This window comes from Protobothrops mucrosquamatus, unplaced genomic scaffold (assembly GCF_001527695.2).
Source record: "Protobothrops mucrosquamatus isolate PMUCROS unplaced genomic scaffold, P.Mucros_1.0 scaffold45, whole genome shotgun sequence".
Classification (NCBI taxonomy): Eukaryota; Metazoa; Chordata; class Lepidosauria; order Squamata; family Viperidae; genus Protobothrops; species Protobothrops mucrosquamatus.
In genome coordinates this window covers 4,862,864-4,885,125 of record NW_015386427.1, presented here as the reverse complement: position 1 = coordinate 4,885,125, position 22,262 = coordinate 4,862,864, and the positions used below count along the sequence as shown (strand labels likewise).

At 36.1% G+C, this 22,262-nt stretch overlaps 1 protein-coding gene across 1 annotated transcript; it reads right to left on the bottom strand.

Annotated features, from left to right (window-relative positions):
• Positions 1–1,173: 1,173 nt before the first annotated feature.
• MIOS (meiosis regulator for oocyte development) lies at positions 1,174–19,439 on the bottom strand. Its single transcript, XM_015811593.1, has 11 exons — positions 19,376–19,439; positions 16,694–18,057; positions 16,056–16,154; positions 15,367–15,624; positions 13,009–13,178; positions 12,001–12,066; positions 10,891–11,049; positions 10,378–10,530; positions 9,909–10,113; positions 5,368–5,497; positions 1,174–2,818 (listed from the first exon to the last, which is right to left on the bottom strand). The coding sequence occupies exons 2-11, from the start codon at positions 17,979–17,981 to the stop codon at positions 2,722–2,724; spliced, it is 2,625 nt and encodes an 874-aa protein (XP_015667079.1). The 5' UTR covers positions 17,982–18,057; positions 19,376–19,439; the 3' UTR covers positions 1,174–2,721.
• Between the last annotated feature and the right edge of the window lie 2,823 nt (positions 19,440–22,262).

Genomic DNA, 22,262 nt, shown 5'->3' with positions numbered 1-22,262 from the left:
TTGTAATCCAAGTGTTTCTAAATATCCTGTGATTTTTCATCTCATTAAAATTATCTTGAAGAAAATATTTTGATTGATTCTGCTTCAAGTTCACATTGCAGGACCCAAGCAGTATTATGAATGCTTTAAAAGGAGTGTTTCAGTGTTCTTGACAATTGGCTATAAACTTCTTTGATCTCAGATACTGATAACATTACAACTTTTATGGAATAAAGTATTATTTTCTACAAAAAGGGAAATATATCTATGATGACTTTGTGACTGTAATATGTGTATTCAACACAAGTTGCTAAAGGGAAAAGAGAAATAAATGTTCTATCTAATTGTTTAAGTTGTTGGACGTTAGTTATATAGCATGCTAGAAATACAATACTTTACAAATTAATTCAAGTAATTTATATAGAATAGAACAAATTGGAAGGGATGAACAATGAAATAACATGACCTTAGTTAAGAATGAAAATTAATGGAGTAAGAGATCTTAAAGACAAATAAATGGAAAATTATAGTATTATATGGATATTTAATAAGAAACTTTGAATGCAGCAAAACAATTTGTGTGTGTGTATATTTACCAACCATAAAATGCAAAATAATAATAATAATGATCTAAACTTAGGTGATGCTCTGCTCTTCTTTTCAATATAATATTAAATCTTAAAAATATATTGAAAAGGCAAAAATGAAATATAACTTAATATTTCAATACAGATTTACAGTAAAAGCTAAATCTAATAATCATAGTCAAAACTGAGCAATCAAATCAAGCATTTAGTTTAGTTAAAATGGAAACAGCTGTATTTAATGGAATCCAAGTAATTATAGTGCTTACTAAAAATTCTCAAAGTTATTGTTTTACAATGAGTGACACATCTTTAGGAGCTGATTTTTGAAGAGCTTTCCACAAAGAAGAATTTAGCTGAGAATTTGGAAGATGGAAACCCAAGTTATCTGGAAGATAATCTAGAACTAAGTTTCTCAAACTTGGCAATTTTAAAATTTATAGATTTCAACTCTCAGAATTCTCTAGCCATTGTGCTGACAGAAGGGTTCTCAGAGTAGCTATTTAGCAATATGTCATGGCTATTTCTGAAGTAACGGTGCAAGATGCCCTACTCATGAAATAAAACTGAAATTCCCTACTTTTCAAAACCCAAATATTATCAGTTCATATTTACATAAGGGTAGAAGACAATTTATTATCCATGCACCTCAAATACAAGTACTTCAAATACAAGGACACAAAAATAGTTTCTAAATTGCTCTTAATGGCTTAATAGATAATTATTAAAACCAGTTGATTGTTTATTATTCCAAAAATATATAACAAAATTAAGAACTCAAACAAAATTTTGATTGGAAGTGGTCTGAGAAAGTCTACATATTATGCAACAAAACTCTATACATAAAAATAAATATAACTTTATCCATTAAGGATTTTTTCTCCTTATAAACCAAGTAGGCATATAGATGTTGCCTGGATCCTGGGTACAAATGGAGGCCATTTCCATAAGCGAGAGAAATACATTTTCTATATTTCTTTCATTCCTGCCCATTATCTAGGTTTCTGAAGAACATTTTTCATACAAATTTTTTTTTTCAAGAAATAGAAAAGAAGTGAATTAAAATATTGCATGGTTCTTAGATCCCTAACTTGCACAATACAAAATATAAAATTGACAATTAGGCAAATGTTATATAAAGCGGTTACTAAATTGCACTGAAAGTAGAGAAGTTTCTAGTTATCTACTGAAATTTTGAATAGCTGCTTGTTGTATTAGTAATTGATAGAAAATATGTAGACTAACAAGTACGCCAGACTATACCAAATGTTGTCCAAGTGAATTTCCACTCATGCAGGAGTAGAAATTTTCATCCCTTCCTGATCAGGGAACAATAAATGTACAAGGGGTAAAAAAAAATCCATTCTATCAGCAAAAATAAGCTTGCTATTCCAATCAATTTATTGTTTTGTTGTTGGTAACATGTTTACACAGCTTCTATTGTATGTTAAACAGATTTTAATCAATGGAGAAACACTTGCAGTGAAAGATTTGTTGCAAAAAATCATTAGTATAATAATGGCAAGTGGCACCTACTATTATCAGTGATTTAAGCTACTTTTTCAGATTGTTATTACTTTTAATTCTGTGATAGAAATGAGTATCCTAATTCAAAACAATATACAGATGAATATAATTCACACTAACCGGAAATTCAGCTTTACTATCTATTTATTCAAACTAAATAAAACCTAAGCTAATCAAAAGATTGTCATAGGATTGTCGCTAAACTATACTGTACTGTGAGCAAATAAAATACAGAAAGTCTAAGAAAAGCACTAATAGAAATGGTATAAAATACATCTAAAACAGTTTTCTGGAAGTTTGTAAAATTCATAAAAAGATAGTGTTCAACAGTATTTCATCTTTTGTCTCAAGGTGCAGAGAGCATAGGTCTTCCTTCATATTTCAATGAAGCTTCAATGAAGCTTTACAAACCACCGAATAAAACCCATATGACACGTTTGAAAAACTCAGTCTAGCAGAACTTGGTTATGCAAAGCACATCAAAAACCATCTGCACAAATTGCTGATGTGATGAAATGATTTATATTTCTATTATAAGCAAGTCATGAATAACTTGTTCTGAGGTATGTATTTGGGCTGTGAAGAATACGTATTAGAGAGATGTTGTGAAAATTCTTAGAAAAGCTCTGTTCTATGGTTGAACAACTTCTGCTGGGATGAGATTTCCTGTTGTATCCAGCTGCATACACTTACAGGAACATGCAGAAACAGGGCATTCATTATGATCTCTGTATAAGAACAAAAAGAATAATATTATTTTGTTCAACAGTTCAAGAACAACTGCTTTGTTCACACAGTATAAATACATACCTATGCATACCTTTCATAAGAAATATGAACATGGTATTGTGGTACATGGTAGAAAGGGCTTAGAAAAGAAGATATACATAATTTATGAATTGCTAATAAGTGTAAAATTAAGCTCCCAACATTGAAAAATTAACTCTATAAATAGGATGGTGGATATTTAATTAGGGCCGTAGGTTAGCTATACTTTTTTACAGAAACATGTTCTAGACTTCCCGGGAAGAAATGGTTAACTAAAGATGGTTTTGCTAAAAACAGAGACTGTGACCATGGCAGAATGACCAACCTGTAAGTAGACCAACTCTTCGTAATTTCCCATTGGACAAGGAAAGGGCTTGGGATTGTCCCCAAATCCTCCAGAAAGTTGCTCCTTGTGAAAAGATCACAACACAGCAGTCTCTAGTGCAGGGGTCCTCAACCTTGGCAACTTTAAGACTTGTGGACTTCAACTCCCAGAATTCCTCAGCCAGCTTTGCTAGCTGAGGAATTCTGGGAGTTGAAGTCCACAAGTCTTAAAGTTGCCAAGGTTGAGGACCCCTGCTCTAGTGGGATTTAGAGCTCTAGCCATGGTTGGTGCTTTTATGGGCACTGAATTTACAAACTCTTTTCTAATTACTTTTGGAAATTGCTGATTAACTGCTTTTCAGCCAGTAGGAGCCTTTGGAATGATAAATTTTGCAGCACTGTATGTTAAGGGCGTCAATTATTATTATTTTTTGAATAAAGTACGAAAAGGTGATTAGAATACGGATTTTGGAAATTTACAAATGGATAGAGGTTCTAGATCAGGGGTAGGCAACTGTAGCTCTTTTATGACTCGTGGACTTCAACTTCCAGAATTCCTGAGCCAGCCATGCTGAAGGGAAAGGGAGCGGTTTCCAAGCTGAGCCATGCTGGCTCAGGAATTCTGGGAATTGAAGTCCACGAGTCATAAAAGAGCCAAGGTTGCCTACCCCTGGTCTAGATGGATAGGAAATAAAGAGTTTGAAATTAATGATAAGAATCCCTCCTGTGGGAAAATGCTTTTATTTTTTGAATTCTTAAAAAAATGATAGGATGGAACTTTAAAGGTTGGACATTACAGGAAACTAGACGGAAATAAAGATTACAATTAAAGAAGAAAAAATCTTAAATTTGACTTACTAATACAGAATGGAATAAAATACTGAACATTGGACGTACTGAGGGTTATTTATGGACAGTGGAGCCAGTAAATTAGTGTCTGCAGTTATAGCTAGACTGTGCTTAAAAATGTTATGGAAGAGGAACAAGTTTTGCTGGCAGCATACAAATATTAAAAATGCATTAAAAGATAAATTGACCATTTAGTCCAATTATAAAAATTCAGGCAAAAATACTGACTAGATTATGTTAGTTCTTTAAAAGAACTATATATCAATACTTATGGATGTACAATCTATTCTGTGAACCTTTGCACTGAGCTGCAAATGGTATTTAGAATTATAATTATTAGATTTTGTAAAGAAAAACAGGTGAAATTTTTTAAATCTCAAATCTTTCACTGAATGTACACAAATTTTTCTTATATTAATAGGAAGCTCATATTGGCCACATCCTACAAAGAAAACCTTTACAAAATGTTTTATAGATGGAATTTCCCACCCACAAGACTAGCTAAAATGGCCCAAATATTTCTCCTACGTGCTGGAAATGTAAATTGGCAAGAGGGACATATTATCATATGTGGTGGGAGTGCTCAAAAGCCCGTGACTTTTGGAACAAAGTTAAAAATGGCTGGAAGAAATACTAATGACATAGGTAGAGCTAAAACCAGAACTCTTCTTACTAGGTATTATCACGCAGAAATACGATAAAGGGGCACTTTACTTGATGTTACATATTTTCACGGCTGCTAGATTAGCCTACGCACAAAACTGGAGGAACAAAGAAATTCCAACAGAAGAGATTCTACATAAAATCTTATCGTGTGCTGATATGGATAGGTTCACTATGGAATTAAAGTACAAGACAGAAACGAACTATTTTGAAATCTGGGACAAATTTTATTGCTGGTACGAGTCAAGGAGAACTGTTCAGGTTTTAAGTTAGTGTTAAGATTGTGGTATATAAAACTATGCTAGTATATAGAGAAACAAATTTGAGACTGCATTATATAGGAAAATATGTATATATAGAGATTAGGAATTATATGTATGACAAGGAACAAATTGTTAGGATTATATATACTGGAACGACACGTTATGTCCTTTTTTGTTTTAACTGTTTTATTAATAAAAAACTTTAAAAAACCAATTTTTTCTTATACTTATTAAGTGCTTTATTTTTTTGCAAATCTGACTATCTCTTGATATAGTTCTTAGTTCTACATATTTTGTAGAATTAGAATTTTGCTGATATATGTTGATGTTGATATTGGCTAAAGGTATAGCTACATGATAAGGCTAAAAAGGATTCTTGGCTTCACATAGTATTGTTTTTAGTTTCTTACCTGAACCAACTAAGCATATGTCCAGCATGACCACCATGCCTGCAGTTGTGACACCAAGTAAACCAGTTGTTGAACTGAGCTAATTTCTTGTCCTTGCTGAGGTCCACTTTTTCATCTGACTTGGATCCTCCTTTATGAAAATAAAATCAGTTAATTTGCTTTTGTAGCAATCAGAGTTGCTTACTGAATATTGTTCAAGCAGAAAAGCTGTTATTAAATCACTAAAAAGAAAAGAACAAGTTAAAAATCAGCACATAGGACAATTATTTTTATGAACACTTAAAAAAAATAGGTACAAATAGTTGAAAATTGTAGTCGTGTTTTAAGTATCAGATTAATAATCTTTAGAACTGATAATTATGTTTTTAATAATACCCATTGCAATGTTATCCCAAAGATGCTTTTTCATGAGGCAACTGGATTTTCTCTTTTTTTTTTTAAGACGTTTCACTTCTCATCCAAGAAGGATGGTGGGGAATAGAAGAATTTATACTCCTTGCAGATAGCTGGTCATTTTCATTTTAGAGAGTCGTTGATGCCATCAAGGTCACCTGAGCAGTGCAAATGGGTATGGAGCCTTCTTGGAACTGTTGAAAGGACTGTGTTTTAGATTGAAGAAAATCAACAATTCACACAACTTTGCTATCAAGGTTTGGAAATTAAAAATGGATCCAGATGAGACCATGGTTTCCTATTATGTGACTTCCCTCTTCACTTGCATTCCAACAATTGAAGCTGTCATGGTAGTGAAGAAACGACTGCTACAAGACAGCACCTTCGGTGACAGAACCAACTTCAGCGCAGACCACATATGTGCCATTCTGGACCTCTGCCTATCACTACCTATTCTAAACACAGTGAAGGTTTCTACAGACAAAAAAGTCGCTGTGCCATGGGTTCACTTGCATTCCCCCATTGCGGCCAATCTCTACATGGGAAAGATAGAAACCAAAGCCCTAAATTCCTTCATCAAAATTCCACCCACTCACTGGTATAGGTATGTGGACGATATTTGGGTCAATATCAAAACACAGGAATTTGAAGCATTCACCAAACATATCAACTCGGTGGACAGATACATCAAATTCATATGTGAAGATGTTAAGGAAAATAGTCTAGCCTTCCTGGACTGTGCAGTATACATTAAGGAAGACAGAAGCCTTAACATTGAAATTTACAGAAAACCCATACACAGAGATTAATATTTATATTTTGATTCTCATCACCTACTGGAACACATCAGAACTTTACACCACCAAGTTCAAGGTCTGCCTACCAGCAAAGATGGGAAAGAAAAAGAACTAAAATACATCAAGGAAGCCCTCAGAACTTGTGACTATCCCAAGTGGGCCTTCATCAAATCCACATTTTGGACAGAGGACAGCTGGTTTGAAAGAGAGGTCAAAGAGGCCATCTATGTCAAAACTGAACAGCCTTCTCTCAACAGAGGGAGGGATACGACATCATCTATCTTCAGTCTATAACACAGTCCTTTTGACAGTTCCATATGCAATAATCAGGTGACCCAGATAATCCTCCAGGTGGCATCAACAACTCTCTAAAAGAATGCAAACGGCTAGCTGTCTGCAAGGAGTATAAATCCTTCCATTCCTCATCATACAGTCAGAGCTGAAGAAGCTTCTTGGATGAGAAGCGAAACGTCTTCAAAGAAAAACAAGAAAGTTCAGTTGCCTCATGAAAAAGCATCTTTGGGATAACTATGACCTGGATGACTGAGAATCTCCATAGATACCCATTGCAATTAAAACTAAAATATCAAATAGTAAATATTTTTTCTGATTCTGCTGTTCTGTTTCTTGTATTTGTTGTATGACCATTTTTAATTAAGTTGCTTCCTCCCCCTCCATAGTACCCCCAAATTCAAATTACCTATTTTAATATAAGCTCAAATTTGGCTTTTGTAAAAGCGATAAGGGAAAATCAGACTTTTACTTGCATCTACTTATGTATGTATATATGTACAGTGTATATATATATATGTATATATCATCTGAAACTATAAGGACTCCAAATGACTTAAAGAATTTACATATAAAATGCAATACAAGTTAATATCTCAATTAAAAATAGTAATCAAATTAAATTCTATTTCAATGTTAAAATTATAAGTTAAATTTATTGAATACAGCATAGCTAATATAACTAATCCACACATACTTGCTTAAGAAGGCCATAATGATGGAGATGCTATAGAGAAGAATCCCTGCTGCCAGACTTCTTCTCATCCTACCTCCTGGTAATTAAAGCTCTTAGCAAGCATTCCCTAGTTATTTTAAGTACAAAGGGAAGAAATCTTTGGGAAAGATTCCTGGGTATTCCTAAAATACCCAGGCCTCAAGCCATAAAAGGCTTTATAGATAACGATCAGTAATTATTGCTGTTGTTGTGTTGTAACTGATCCCTGAGCATGAGTGTAACTGTACTTTGGACAAGCTGAATTTTCCAAATTGTCTTCAAGGGCAGCTCCATTCATAGCAAGTTGTAGTAAACCAGGGGTATCAAACTTGCAATGTCATGTGACGTGTAGCAACATATCACAACTTTTTTGCCATTGCCGGAAATGGGGTGGGCATGGTTTCGCTATGATGCATCCGGCCCGCAGGCCGGCAGTTTGACACCCCTGTAGTAAAACAATCTAAATTAAATCAGTGCATCCTCTTCAGTGAAGCTATGTCACGGTCTTCACCTGCCTTGTGAGCAGTTTTTCAGGACTATTCCCAGATTGTCACCATGCTCCTCCTGGGGAGCACATCCTACCAAGAAGAAAAAATGGTACAATCCCAGAATCAAATGGCCTCCAAATTAAAAGACATTTTTTTCTTATTTAGGTTGCCATATGAATCTGCTTTTCCCCATTGAGACATCTACGTCATGGCTTCTACCACAACTTGCTGTGAGCTTCTGGTAGACATGTGTAACAGGCTATTATCTGCTTATTGATGACATCTCATCTCAAATAAACAAGACAGGAAGTCCTTCATTGTGAAAAAGATTCAAAAATAAAATTTGTCATTTCATTTGTCTGACAGGATGCCTCTTGTTTTATGCAGCTGAAGCAAATACGGTAGTTATTTTCCTCATACATATTTGTGCTATGAATTTGCAAAGCAAGAAATCCAAGGAATTCTTGAATTAATCCTGCATGACTAAAACAGCTTTGGATTGACAATTCTCCCATGCCAAACAAATTGAGATAAAGCAAAACAGCATTCCTGGATTTCAGTTATGAAGTTTTTCCCCGTTTGTTTACGTAACAGTACATACAAGCAGTTCTTGAATAATGAGGGCAATTGTGGGACTGGAATTTCCATCACTAAGTGATGCAGTGGTAAAGAATGATGTTCTATACCACACTGCTTAGTGATGGCAATCCTGGCACTCCCAGTTGCCATTACAAACTCAAAACCACACAGGTTAAACAGGAAGAGGCAGGGGATAGACAAGGAATGGTGGGGGCAGGTGCTGCAGAATAGGGCTTTTGGGGGAGAAAAAGGGACGGGTGCAACTGGCAACCTTCTCTGTTGACTTCTCTATTGTCTTTACTTGTGGGAAGCTAGCTGGGAAGGTTCCAAATGGTCATGATGGGATCACCAAGGGACACTGCAACTAACCTAAGTGCCAGGCATTGCCAAGTGACTGAATTACAATCCATATCATTATTGGGAGGGTGGGACAGCCAGATCTTCAGGAGAGGAAGAAAGATTTCTGATGCTTCCTGCCAGCTTCCCATAGGGTATCTCAATAGGGAAACCAATAAGAAGTCAGACATTGTTCCCAATCCCACTGCTTTTTTACCCACCCTCGGATCATTCTGTTTCTCTGTTTAGATAAGAAACATCTATGAAAAGAGGACCCAGCAGATCATGAGTTGTCTGATTTTAATATAAGTTTGACAATTAATGAATGCTAACATGATCGCCAACATCCGATAACGGATATGGAAGAAGAAGAAGAAGAAGAAGAAGAAAAAGAAGAAGAAGAAGAAGGAGGAGGAGGAGGAGGAGGAGGAGGAGGAGGAGGAGGAGGAGGAGGAGGAGGAGAAGAAAAAACTATTTTCCTGAGTCAGTCTCCTGGTACTTGCCAGAAATACTGGCTTTTTAATTTTATTTTACTATAAAGCAGTTTTAAGTTATAGTACAGCAAAGAAAATGGAATAAAAGTTAATTGAATTCAGTTAAAATCAGCAGCATATTATAGACAATGTTATTCAAATAGTAATATTTTTATATTCCACTGCATACCATTTCCTATACTGAACTATTTTTCAAGCGGTTTATAATGAAAATTAAAAAAAACAAAATACTGGTTAAAAAGAAAAGGACGATTCTTCCAACAGTTATATTGGTAAGCCTGAATAAAAAAATAAGTTTTCAATAGATAGCTGAAAAATGTTATAGTAAAAACGTCCTGAATTTCATTAATGATCTACAAAAAAAAAACAGTTGAAGAATTCAAACAATTGTTTTTCAGTGCTAGAAATCTTTGAATCAAATGAACCATTTCAAACTGGGAAAACACACCTGGACAGCAGGAAACTGGAGTGCCCATATTTATCAGACAAAGAGCACAGCGAGGAAGAGGTTTGCGGCAACCAGGACAACTTGTGACTTTTGATTTGGTTGGTGATCCACTTACACCATACTGACTGAAACCTCGGCCTTGATGTGGTATAGTTGAGCAGCTATAAGAGATTGATTTTCCACAAAAGTTGCAACTTACAAATACCTAGCAGAAAAAAACAAAGCATACATCTCCTTATATCATCAAAAACACAAAAGCAAATGATTTCCATTATAACATTAATATAACGTGAAACCCCAAAATAATGTTGACAAAGATATCTGTTTTACTGTAATTCATCCATAAATGGAAGATTAGCACTGTATGAATAGGCTTGCAAAGTGTAGCAAGCAAGATAGTGACGTACTTTAATTAAGGTCCTTAAAAATACTAGATTAATTAAATTGCTACAAAGCCAGGAATACTTGCCTGTGCTAAAGGTTTTGAGCTGGGATCCAGCTTACTTCGATGGATGTCAAATTCAGCTCGTTTATGCCAAAATCTCCATGCATCCAACAGATTCCGGTAACTTTCAATCCAATATTGAACTCGCTCATCTTTGAGCACTTCAGAGGGAGAACCCTAAAAAGGTAAATATGAACAACAACAACAAAAATGCATTCAAGAACAAAATAACATTTCTGATGAAGTTAAAAATTATGGGTTTTTTTTTTTATAAAGGTAAAAAAACCTAGCTAGTCTTCACAAAAAATAATCCTATTTTATATACTGTCCCCAAGTTTGAAAACTAAGTGATTTAGAAATAGTAGGGAGATGAATATTCAAAAATATTTTACTGAAGATACCACACAGATCATAAAATGAAACAATAGAATAAAAAATGATCTACCTCAAAGGCAAGCAAGAACATAAATGTGTAAAGCAAGGCATAGTATTTTCACAAATGTTGAAGCTTGAATTATTTTCAAAAAAGATACAAACCTGCAGCATACAATAACTTGCTGTCTGAACATCACTTGTTCTATCTACATAACTTTCCATCAGATCAACTCCATCATTTGTGAGTCCTGTCAGTAGGATTCCTTCAAGATTTCCAGCCTCTTTCATTTCATTTGTTAGTTTTTCAACGAATCTGTTTAGCTATTAAAAAAGAAATTATGATTTTCTCAATGTCTTTAACCTGTTATTTACCTATTTCCCACCCACACAAATGTGGCATGCCTCTATATGGTATTAAATATATATTGTGTTAATTTTTTCTTAATATGAACAAAATATGAAACATGATAATATAGATTATCCATATTTTCGATATGTCTCAGTTCAAAATATTTCTGAAATATCATTAATTTGACTTATCTGCAGAATATATATGAGAAATTGCTGGGAGAAACCACAGCTTTGGATATGCTGAGGTCTCTATTTTTGATAGAAAAGAAAACTTAAGGAAGTTAAGAAAACTTTTCTTAACAATTAAAGAAAGTGCAAACGCCATGCTGTTGCTTGATAAGAGCACTAGGTTGGTGTCAATAGGAAGCCAATTCAAAATATCACAGGGTTATCTGTGCTCAGAATATCACAGGGTAGTCACTATACCAATAAAGGAAAATATCTGTAACTTGGTTAGCTTAGTGGTCTCTGAGCTTGGTTGCTTTCTTGCAGACATTTCATCATCCAAACTAGATAATATCATCAGTGCTACTTTGAGTAATGAAACGTCTGCAAGAAAACATCCAAGCTCAGAGACCGCCACGGACCTGGATAGTCACTATCAGCAATGAAATGTGAAATTCAAACCCTAACTGTTTCCAACCAAACTTAGACTGGGAAAATCTGGGAGTTCAAGTGTGCATATCTTTAAGTTGCCAAGGTTGAGAAATATTGATCTATAGACACATTGATGCCCAGAATAGCACAAAATATTTATTATTTTGATGTAATTCAATTCCTGGCCTTATTACTTCTCCTTCACAAAAAAGATTAGAAATTTGGAAAAGTGTGTTATTATTTGTTCTTTTCAACGTAGTGTGTTTTCTAGAAAGAACTTGGGAGTAAAACAGAAAAAAATGGCAGCACATCTGATCACCTTACCTGTATATCAGTTAGGAATTTACAAGCGAATGCCACTCGGTCTCGTACAGCTACATTATTTTCATTCTGAAAAAAACCATGTACACACACACACACACACACACACACACACATACACAGAGAGAGAGAGAGAGAGAGAGAGAGAGAGAGAGAGAGAGAGAGAGAGAGAGAGAGAGAGAGAGAGATTTACCATAATCTAAAATGATTTATTTTTTCATGAAATGAGGTAACAAGTAGGACAGTTCTGTATTTCTATTATAATGGATCTATATATTGCAATTTGAAAATGTAAAATATAAAGGTAAAAAAGGTAAAGGAGTCCCTGCAGATTTTACTCCATTAGTCATTGCCAACTCTAGGGGGTGGTGCTCATCTCCATTTCAAGGCCATTTAGCCAGCACCATCCAAAAACATTTCCACAGTCATGTGGCCAGCATGACATCACAGAGCACTGTTACTTTCCCACCAAAGCAGTATCTATTTATGGACTCGCATTTGCATGCTTTCAAACTGCTAGGTTGGCAGAAGTTGGGCCGAGGATTGGAGCTCACCCCTGGGCTGCTGGCTTTCCAGCTGACAAGCCCAGCGTCTTAACCACTGAGCTACCACACCCCCATATAAAATATAAAAACAGTATCAAATTTTTAAAAACATGACACATTTTGATTAATCCTTCATCTTCTAATTGCTTGATTACTAGTATATATTTTGGATACAAGTAATCATATTTCTGATTACCTTCTCATAAACGTCAGGGATTTTTCAAAATATTTTGCATCAGAGCAAGGACAATTAATCAATGCAAAGAAAACCTACTTTCAACCGTATTGCCACAATATCATAAATATCTTTTGCCTTTGTCTCAAAGGCTCAAAATTTATACCACTTTAATTGATAGATCAAACTCCTAATTTGACACTGAATAATCCATAAAAATGAATTATTTGCTACATAATATTTCAATAATGATAAGAGTTTTTAATTTTAAAAAAATTGGTAAAAGCTTACCAATACCCCATCATAACAGCCCGATTCGCTGGTCAAAAAAGCAAACATGGCGCATAAGTAAGGATTGTTCAGCTGCAACCTAAGAGTGCTGCACATTTCTCTCCATAAGGAATTCTTTTCATCTGTATAGCCTGACAATGCCATAGCCACCACATTAAGATTTAGATCACCTGCATTGCAAAAACAAACAAAAACCCCAACCTAAAGTCAGCAGAATTACCAGCAACATAATAAGCAATAGGTAACAGGTCAAAATATATATAAAGTATTATTTTGTGAAATGCATCAATCTTTTTTTTAAAATTTTTAATGATAAATACAAACCCCCCCGCATCCTTACAATACCAATAGGGGAAGAGAAAAAAAAAATCAAGTTTGGCTTATCTGTAGATGGGCTTATATGTGAGCCTATATGGGAAATATAGTACTTTTAAAAATATATTTCCATGTATATATACGTGGGCAAGCCCATCCATGGATAAGGCAAACTTAATTTTTTGGTACTTAAAATTCTTGGTTTACAGTTGTCCTCGACTTACAACAGTTCATTTAGTGATTGTTCCAAGTTACAATGGCACTGAAAAAAAATGACTTATAACTGTTTTTCACACTTACAATCATTGCAGCATCCCCATGGTCATATGATAAAAATTTAGACGCTTGGCAACTGACTCGCGTTTGACAGTTGCAGTGTCCTGGGGTCATGTGATCATCTTTTGCACCTTCTGACAAACAAAGTCAACGGGGAAGCCAGATTCACTTAACAACAGTGTTATTGTAGTGATTCACATAACAACTATGGTAAGAAAGGGCATAAAATGGGGGCAAAACTCATTTAACTGTCTCGCTTAGCAACAGAAATTTGGGGCTCAGTTATGATCGTTAAGTCGAGGAGTACCTGTACTCGCAAGTATATGCAGTCTATGTCATTTGATGATTCACATGTAATAAATATGACAAAAATAAAAAATAATAAATTGAAAAAAGGAAAAGACCCATGCAATAACTATTGATAGCAATATAAAATCCAGTCCTTCAGCTTATCACTAAATATATACTATACTGCAAGATATTGTTTCATTTTCTCAATGTTGGAAGAGATATTTTTTTAAAATAACATTCATATATTGGACCCATTCCTTAAAATCAGGAAGTTAATTTTCCATTTATATAAAATTATCCTTTTGTTATATCCCAGTATAGTGGGATTTCCAAATAGAATAGTGGGAGGTGTGAAGAGGTGATTGAGTTTAAAGCCCTTGCAAAGCAGAAAATGGCAAAGGCTTTAACTCCCACAGAGTCCCTTAAGTTTTATCTGACTATTCCCAAGAGAATGCAGACAGTCTGTCCTTGTAAATACACATTGCAATCATTAATAAGTAACCTTGATTGGCTCAGTGTGTCCCTGACACCCAGATACAACAGAGCCAAAGGAGGTGACAAATTCCATTTTTTAAGAATATAGTTTGAAATAACATTAAGATTCTTAATTATAATATTTTCTTCCAATGTTGTAATTGTATTGTAATAATTACATGTAGTTATTTGAAACTAAAACAGATACAGATCATGACTTAAAGAACCTTCAAATTTCTTACAATGCTAACAGGAAGAAAAAACAAACAGACATCCATTCTTTATTACACATTCTTTGAGGGTTCAATAAACTTGAAATTATACTTGAATTAATTTAATTTTTAGATATGTATATTTTATAATTTCACAACACTTGGCCCTGCTAATTCTGTAAAATTACTCTGAACCAATCCACTGAGTACCAACCAACTCAGGTGAACTATGTAAGGCCATGACTGAATGGAGCTGAGCATTTACTGGCTGGATGCCCTTCTTGTTCACAGCATATTTTTTCTTTTGCATCCTAGGACAGAAACATCTGCTGCTATCTAGAACTGAACTCTCTATCTTCCAAGTGGGAGGTGAGCATCTTCACCACTAGGTCACCACACAGTCTTGTTCAAGATACCTGAATTCTAATTTTCATATAGCATTAGATAAATGACAAAGTTATGGTCCAAGTGTTTCTACAAGCTTGGATCTAAAGAATAACCAAGAGAAATTAAAAGTCATTCACCACAATCCCACAGATTTTTGTGCAGCTATGGGACTAAACAGTTTAGTAGCAAATGAATTTCATATGTTCTACAAATAGAAGTATAATTTTAAACTAGGTTCCAGTTTTCTTATATGTCATTCTATAAAGCAGTCCGTGAATCAACAAAAGGTATTTTTGTACCTGTGGATTTAATAATGCTTCAAGCAGTCTGATTAACAGATAAACATATAAATAATATTCAGCATGAACAAATGCTGTATAAGTGATAGTACATCATAACACACCTTTGCCAGAAGATGCTCCTTTGTTCATTATCTGTATTGCTCGTCGGATGTCCAAATTAAATAACGCTACAGCAGCAGCTCGCTCCCAGTCTCCTTCTTGCTCCAAAGAGCACAGAAAGGGTTCCACATCCAGATCTGCCCCCTTCTTTACCCATCCACAAAGCTGCAAAGCCAGTGATCTTTCCTCACTCATATACTGAATAATATCTGCATGTCTGTCAGATCCACTTCGGCTGTGCTTCAAGTTCTCTGTTGTTCCTGAAAAGGAATTATGGATTGACAGTAGACACAATAAACACAACTTCTTAATATCTGAATGCATCATGTTAAATTTATCATTATAATATAGGTATTGCAACAATCTTTAAGCATTGTTTTATCATTATCATTTAATATTGTTATTAGCATTCAATCATGCTATTAACTAGGACAATGCAATGAATTGGATTCAAAGAGAAAATGTGGTGTAAAGTGTTGACTGCATAATGTTGCACCTACTGCCACTTCTCTAAATCAAATGTTACTTTACCTTGAATCGAATGGCACACCATGCAAGTCCATGAAAAAAATTAGTTTAAGAAGTTGTCAATAGATGAATCTATAATACTGAGTAGGTCATGAAAGCTTAAAAGACAATCACTTTTAAATTATTTAATATGAAAATAATGAAATATGCAAAATGAACTTACCCATAGAAGTTTTCACTATAGATTTGATGCCTGCATAAACCAAAGATCCTTTGTTTCCTGTGAATTTCTGATCCATATCGTCAGCATATTGCTTCATAAGTATTTTCCAGTATAGGAAATAACTTAATAAGATGATGTGTGAGGCAAACTGTATTTATTAATTTTCCTTGATTTGCTACTGAGTTAGATGTGGTATCATAAAGAAACCAACTTTGACTTGGTTTCCTTGATCCAAGGAATTGTGCAAATACCCTCTCCAAAATTATTTATAGGAGCTTAGTGTAATCCTCTCAATAACTAATAGCTAATAATTATACAATAGCAGGAAGTGGTTATAACAGACATGTATTTTCAAGTTTGATAAGGAAACTCAGAGAGTATCTTTCTTTTCAGTCTTAAATCTACAAAAAAGTAGATTTCTTTAGACAAATCAAGTAACAAAAGGTATAGCTTTCTGAAAGCCATTAATACTGTTTTATATAATGATGCATAATGCCAGAGCCCAAATGTTAATCTCCTTATGTTAATCTGAAAAAAGGGACCACCCCAAATATATTCTACACAAATCCATGTTTCAAAAAGTTTCCTGAATGGAAGGAATCAGTCATCCTGTGTGGCAAATACTATTTTAAGGATATAGTGCAGAGTGTACCAAAGTGACTTCAGTTGTGGATCTTCATTTCCTGCAAGAATATGGTTTCTCCAGACCTGTTCTGTATCTAGGCCATATCTGGATAAAGCCCTGAGGCGCATTTTGGTGGCTATGTCTTTTTCAAAAGATCTAGTCTCTTCTGTGCATTCATATAAATGTCTTCCACAAGCCCACATTAAAGAAGTAACTGGACTCCATGCCAGAGATATTCTTTCAAACACAGTGAAATCTGACATAGTCCTGTTAGAAGCCACAACGACCATTCGATTTTGACTTGATGGATGCCAGGCAAAGGAAGCAATATAGTGCTCGCAAGGCTGAACACTTCTTTCAATTATTGTAGGTTCTGTTTCATCCCCTATAGGTGTGGGAGTGTGCTGCATATCGTAGAGCTTGATGACATTACTATCTCTGGTTAAAGTAGCTAATAACCCAGTTCTTGTAGGACACCATGCTGCTTTTATTAAAGGTTTTGGTTGTTCTGTCAGGGTTAGTACAGGTTTCTCAAATTTTCTAAGGTCCCATATGGCAACCTGCCCTTCATAGAAGGAAGCCACACGATCATGGAAATATGGATCGACAGTAACACCCTGAACAGCTTTGGTATTCACAAACATTTTTTGGCTTGTGTTTCTAAGGTCAAAAATAGCCAGGTTTCGGTGCATTCCAGCTAAAAGAAGTTTCTGATCTCGTGGAAGCCAACAAAGAGAAAGACAAGCATCATTCTGACCTAATTCATACAGTGATTTTGTTACAACTAATCCTGATTCAATATCACTTGAAAGCCTTAATTTCTCAGTGGCAATTGAAAGTTCTGGAGTGTATTTACTACTTATATCCCAGATCAATACTGAAAAATCAGCTCGATGTTTATCCAAGCCAGCAGCAAGCCAATTACTGTCTAATGGATTCCATGCCAAGGTGTTACACTGTCGAGCATGCTTTGGAACAAATTCTTTTCCTATCAAATCTTTACATTTTGAATTATGGTCTTGGCCAAGGCTAGTCAAGACAACTCGACCATTAGCTTGGCCAACTGCCAGTAGACATTCAGGATCATATTTTGGATACCAAGCCACACATTTTAAATATGGAGTCTCTGAATTAATGGACAAAAGAGTAGCTGCAGTTTCTTCAGATAAACGCAGTGATCCTGCTTTGAGTTCTGAACTTACTGCAGATTCAATACGATAGAGACTGAGTTCTGAGTCACATAAAACAAATCTATCAACATGGTGTGGAGCCCACAGAATATCAGGTTTGGAGCCACTCATGTCTGTTCTTCCAAATTGAATCAGGCAGCTTAAAACGTTGTTGGGAAACTAGAGCTGAGTTCACTCATATGGACCCCTTTTTGTAAAAAGAAAAAAAATAACCAATGTTATATTATCAAATTTACATCATTTACATTTACATCATTCCAAATGAGCACTGCACAGTAGCTACAAGTTTCTTGTTCCCAGATGGCAATTACACAACCAAAAAGATTTCAAATGGTTTACTAATTCAGCAATACCATTCCTCATTCAGAAATTCAGATGGCACCTAGGGTTTTGAAAAGCATTTAAAATCTGACTTTAGTCCCAGGCCTGGGGTTAATTTGTTGGGGGAAAAGGAGAGAGAACAGCGGCCATACTGTGTTTTAATATATGTTTTTAGCTTAAGTTGCTTTCTTTGTCTATCTTTTTAATTATCTTATATTAGATTTTGTAAGCTACCCAGTTTGTTAAGAGTAGTAAACTATAATGAATTTAATGAAATAAATCAATAGGTTTTGTGATTTTTTTAATTAAACCTTCTTTCCAGTCTTGCGACCACAATTGAACCCAAAATTTCTATTGATAAGCAGACAGTTGTTAAGTGAGCTTTGTTCCATTAACAACTTGCTGCAGTTGTTAAGTGAATCACTGCAGTTGTTTAAGTTAGTAACACAATTGTTAAGTTTGCTTGTCAAAAGGTGCAAAAGATGATCACATGATCCCAGGACACTGCAACTGTCAAATATGAGTCAGTTGCCAAGTGTCTGAATTTTGATCATGTGACCATGGGGATGCTGCAATGGTCATAAGTATGAAAAATGATCATAAGTCATTTTTTTCAGTGCCACTGTAACTTCAAATAGTTGCAAACAAATGATTGTAAATTGAGGACTACCTGTAATCCTTTTGCTGCTTTGTTGATTTTTCTTACTGGATTATACAATAGAAAAAGTAGGATCAATTCTCATACACAGAATCAAGAGAACACACAATATGAGGCATTTACTTTCTAAACCAGAGATAAATATTATATATGAAAGTTCTTAATCGTTTCTGGGAATTGAAGTTAAGCAATATCTAGACTATTTCATACTTCATACCACCTTCATCATGGGTTGGGTTTTTGTTTTTTTTTGCAGATTAAACGCAGCAAGTTAGCAATTCCTAAGTACTCTGAATTCAATTAAGCAGAGAGGGGACAAATTTGAGAGAAAAGTCCACTATCCACCAAGCCACGTTTAGTGTAAGATTTGAACGTCTGAACTACGAGCATCACAGCGATCACTAACAATTGCAACATCACGAAAAAAAAAAACACCACGGGACTTAACAAGAACCTGAGGAATGTTAACGTATGCTGCAATCTCGGCCTCACGAAATTCTATCGTAATGTTAAAAAGTCTAATTACCGTGACGGAGACCTCCAAGTTCCGTGCCTGCATTTTTTCCTAAAATCAGGTCTGAAGAGAAAAAAAAATCAGCTGATATTCGAGATTGGCGACCATCTATTGAACACTCTGCGTTCCAGACCTCAGTAAAATCAGCGGCTCTGATTGCTGCCACCGCGAAGTGAAAATTGGAGAGAAACTTCTTAGCAGGGCTGGATTTCGCTCCGCGACTCCCGCCTCCCGCCCCGAGGCCGCCGGAATTACGCAGATTAAGACGAGATAGTGGAGGGGGGAAAAAACCCTTTAAAAACATGAAAGCAGCTCCACAAAAATTCGGACTTCCGCCTTCAGAGAAGTTTCTACTTCCGGCATGAAGAGCAAAAGCTTCCGAGGAGGAAGGGGGTGGTTTTATGAAAGTTTGTCGGGGATGCTACTTCCCATGAATTGTTTTTAGCGGCCCCGGCTTCCGAACTGCAGGTTTTCTGTGAATGTTGCTAGGCGCACTTTGTGGGAATCTCCGGTCGGGTTGACTGGCAGTTGACTCGAAGACTTTTTCCAGGCGGAGGGAAGCAGCGTGTCTTTCTGCCCCTGCGGAAGAATAGCGCTGAAAGCCCGGGCCGGCTGACTGACAAACCACAAGTTATGTTTACACGTCCATCTCTCGTGACGCAGCTTGGACGGATTTGGCTGATCTAGGAAAAACGGCTAGCGCTAACGAGTTGCTGAACAGGAGACCACCAGAAAACTTCAGAAAGTCGAAAAAAACTTTTAGAAGGGCAAAATTTATATCTGTGGTACAGAAAGCTGGACAAACATTAGTGATCCTCCACATTTTGGCAATCTAGATAATTAGCAAACTCAGTTTTAATGGACTCCTGATAAAGTAGATCACAACCTACTACTTGATAAGATAGAAAAATGTGGGTTAGACAGCATCACCACCAGATGGATCCATAGCTGGCTGACCGGCCGTACTCAGCGTGTGGTCCTCAATGGAACTACATCTACATGGAGGGAAGCGTGTAGTGGGGTGCCCCAGGGCTCTGTTCTGGGCCCAGTGCTCTTCAACCTCTTTATCAACGATCTGGACGAGGGGATAGATGGGGAAATCATCAAATTTGCAGACGACACCAAGCTGGCAGGAATAGCCAACACTCCAGAAGACAGGCTTAGGATACAGGAGAATCTGGACAGACTTGAACACTGGGCACTATCTAACAAAATGAAATTCAATGGTGAAAAAAGCAAGGTTCTACATTTAGGCAAGAAAAACCAAATGTACAGGTATAGTGTAGGGCAGTGTTTCTCAACCTTGACAATTTTAAGGCATGTGGACTTCAATTCCCAGAATTCCACAGCAATGGAATAGGGGGTACCTATAGGGGTATAGGGGTACCTTGCTCAATAGTAATAACTGTTAGAGGGATCTCAAAGTCTTAGTGGACAATCACTTAAATATGAGCCAGCAGTGTGCTGCAGCTGCCAAAAAGGCCAACACAGTGCTAGGCTGCATTAACAGAGGGATAGAATCAAGATCATGTGAAGTATTCATACCATTTTACAATGCCTTGGTAAGGCCACACTTGGAAAACTGCATCCAGTTTTGGTCACCATGATGTAAAAAAGATGTTGAGACTCTAGAAAGAGTACAGAGAAGAGCAACAAAGATGATTCGGGGACTGGAGGCTAAAGCATATAAGGAACAGCTGCTGGAATTGGGTATGTCTAGTTTAATAACGAGAAGGACATGATAGCAGTATTCCAATATCTCAGGGGCTGCCACAAAGAAGAGGGAGTCAAGCTATTTTCCAAGGTGGCTGAAGGCAGGACGAGAAGCATTGGATGGAAACTAATCAAGGAGAGAAGCAACCTAGAACAGTGATGGCGAACCTTTTAGAGACCGAGTGCCCAAACTGCAACCCAAAACCCACTTATGCATCGTCAGGTGCCGGGTGGGTGTGGCCCATTGGGTGGGCGTGGCTGCGGTGGTAACGGCAGACTGGGTGGGGACTAAAAAGTTCAATCAATCAATTCCAACATTGCAAGATCTTTTTTTTTCCCGCGAGAAGTTGAAATTGACTGATTGATTGAACCTCCTTTTTTGCACACAGCGGCAGAAGCCTAAAGCAAAAAGGTTTTATAACACCCAGCTGAAGGCCTAGGACTGGGGCGATGGCACGCGTGCCCACAGAGAGGGCTCTGAGTGCTGCTTCTGGCACCCGTGCCATAGGTTTGCCACCACTGACCTAGAACTAAGGAAAAACTTCCTGACAGAACAATTAACCAGTGGAACAACCTGCCTCCAGAAGTGGTGGATGCTCCAACACTGGAAGTTTTTAAAAAGAGACTGGACAGCCATTTGTCCGAAATGGTATAGGGTTTCCTACCTGAGCAGGGGGGTTGGACTAGATGACCTCCAAGGTCCCAACTTTATTATTATTATTGTTGTTGTAAAAAATCTGTCCATACACTGCATGCTTCCCTGGATATTCTTGAAATGTGATTGCCTAAATCCTATTCACCTTTAATGGATATATAAAATGAGAAAAACATATAAAATATATTGGTTTAAGACTTTAATTGATAACACTTCTCCCCTTTATTCTGTTAAATTGTGGGATTACTGCAGCTAAAACAAAATTTTATTTTTTGTGCAATTTGAAATTTTTTTTTATGCTGCCACCTTTTGTAATCATAAGTAAGCATTGCACTGTGGCCATTAATTTTTGTTTTTTTTTTCCTGCTTCCCACCATTGATATCTAGAAATCTTGCTGTAGCAGCAAAGATTTCGCCGCGCCCTTAAGACTTGGTTATAGGTCGAACGTCCTGACCGGATCCCATTAAAAATCTCCCCAAAATTAATATAAAATTAACTGATGCAAATTTATAAAGAAAAATTAATTAAAA

Excerpts from the sequence above, each read along its gene's own strand:
- MIOS (XM_015811593.1), bottom strand. The coding sequence starts at position 17,981 with ATGAGTGGCTCCAAACCTGATATTCTGTGGGCTCCACACCATGTTGAT. Across the intron at positions 13,179-15,366 it reads AGGAGCATCTTCTGGCAAAG|GTGATCTAAATCTTAATGTG; the intron begins GTGTGTTATGAT and ends TTTGCAATGCAG. Across the intron at positions 2,819-5,367 it reads CATATGCTTAGTTGGTTCAG|AGATCATAATGAATGCCCTG; the intron begins GTAAGAAACTAA and ends GTTCTTATACAG.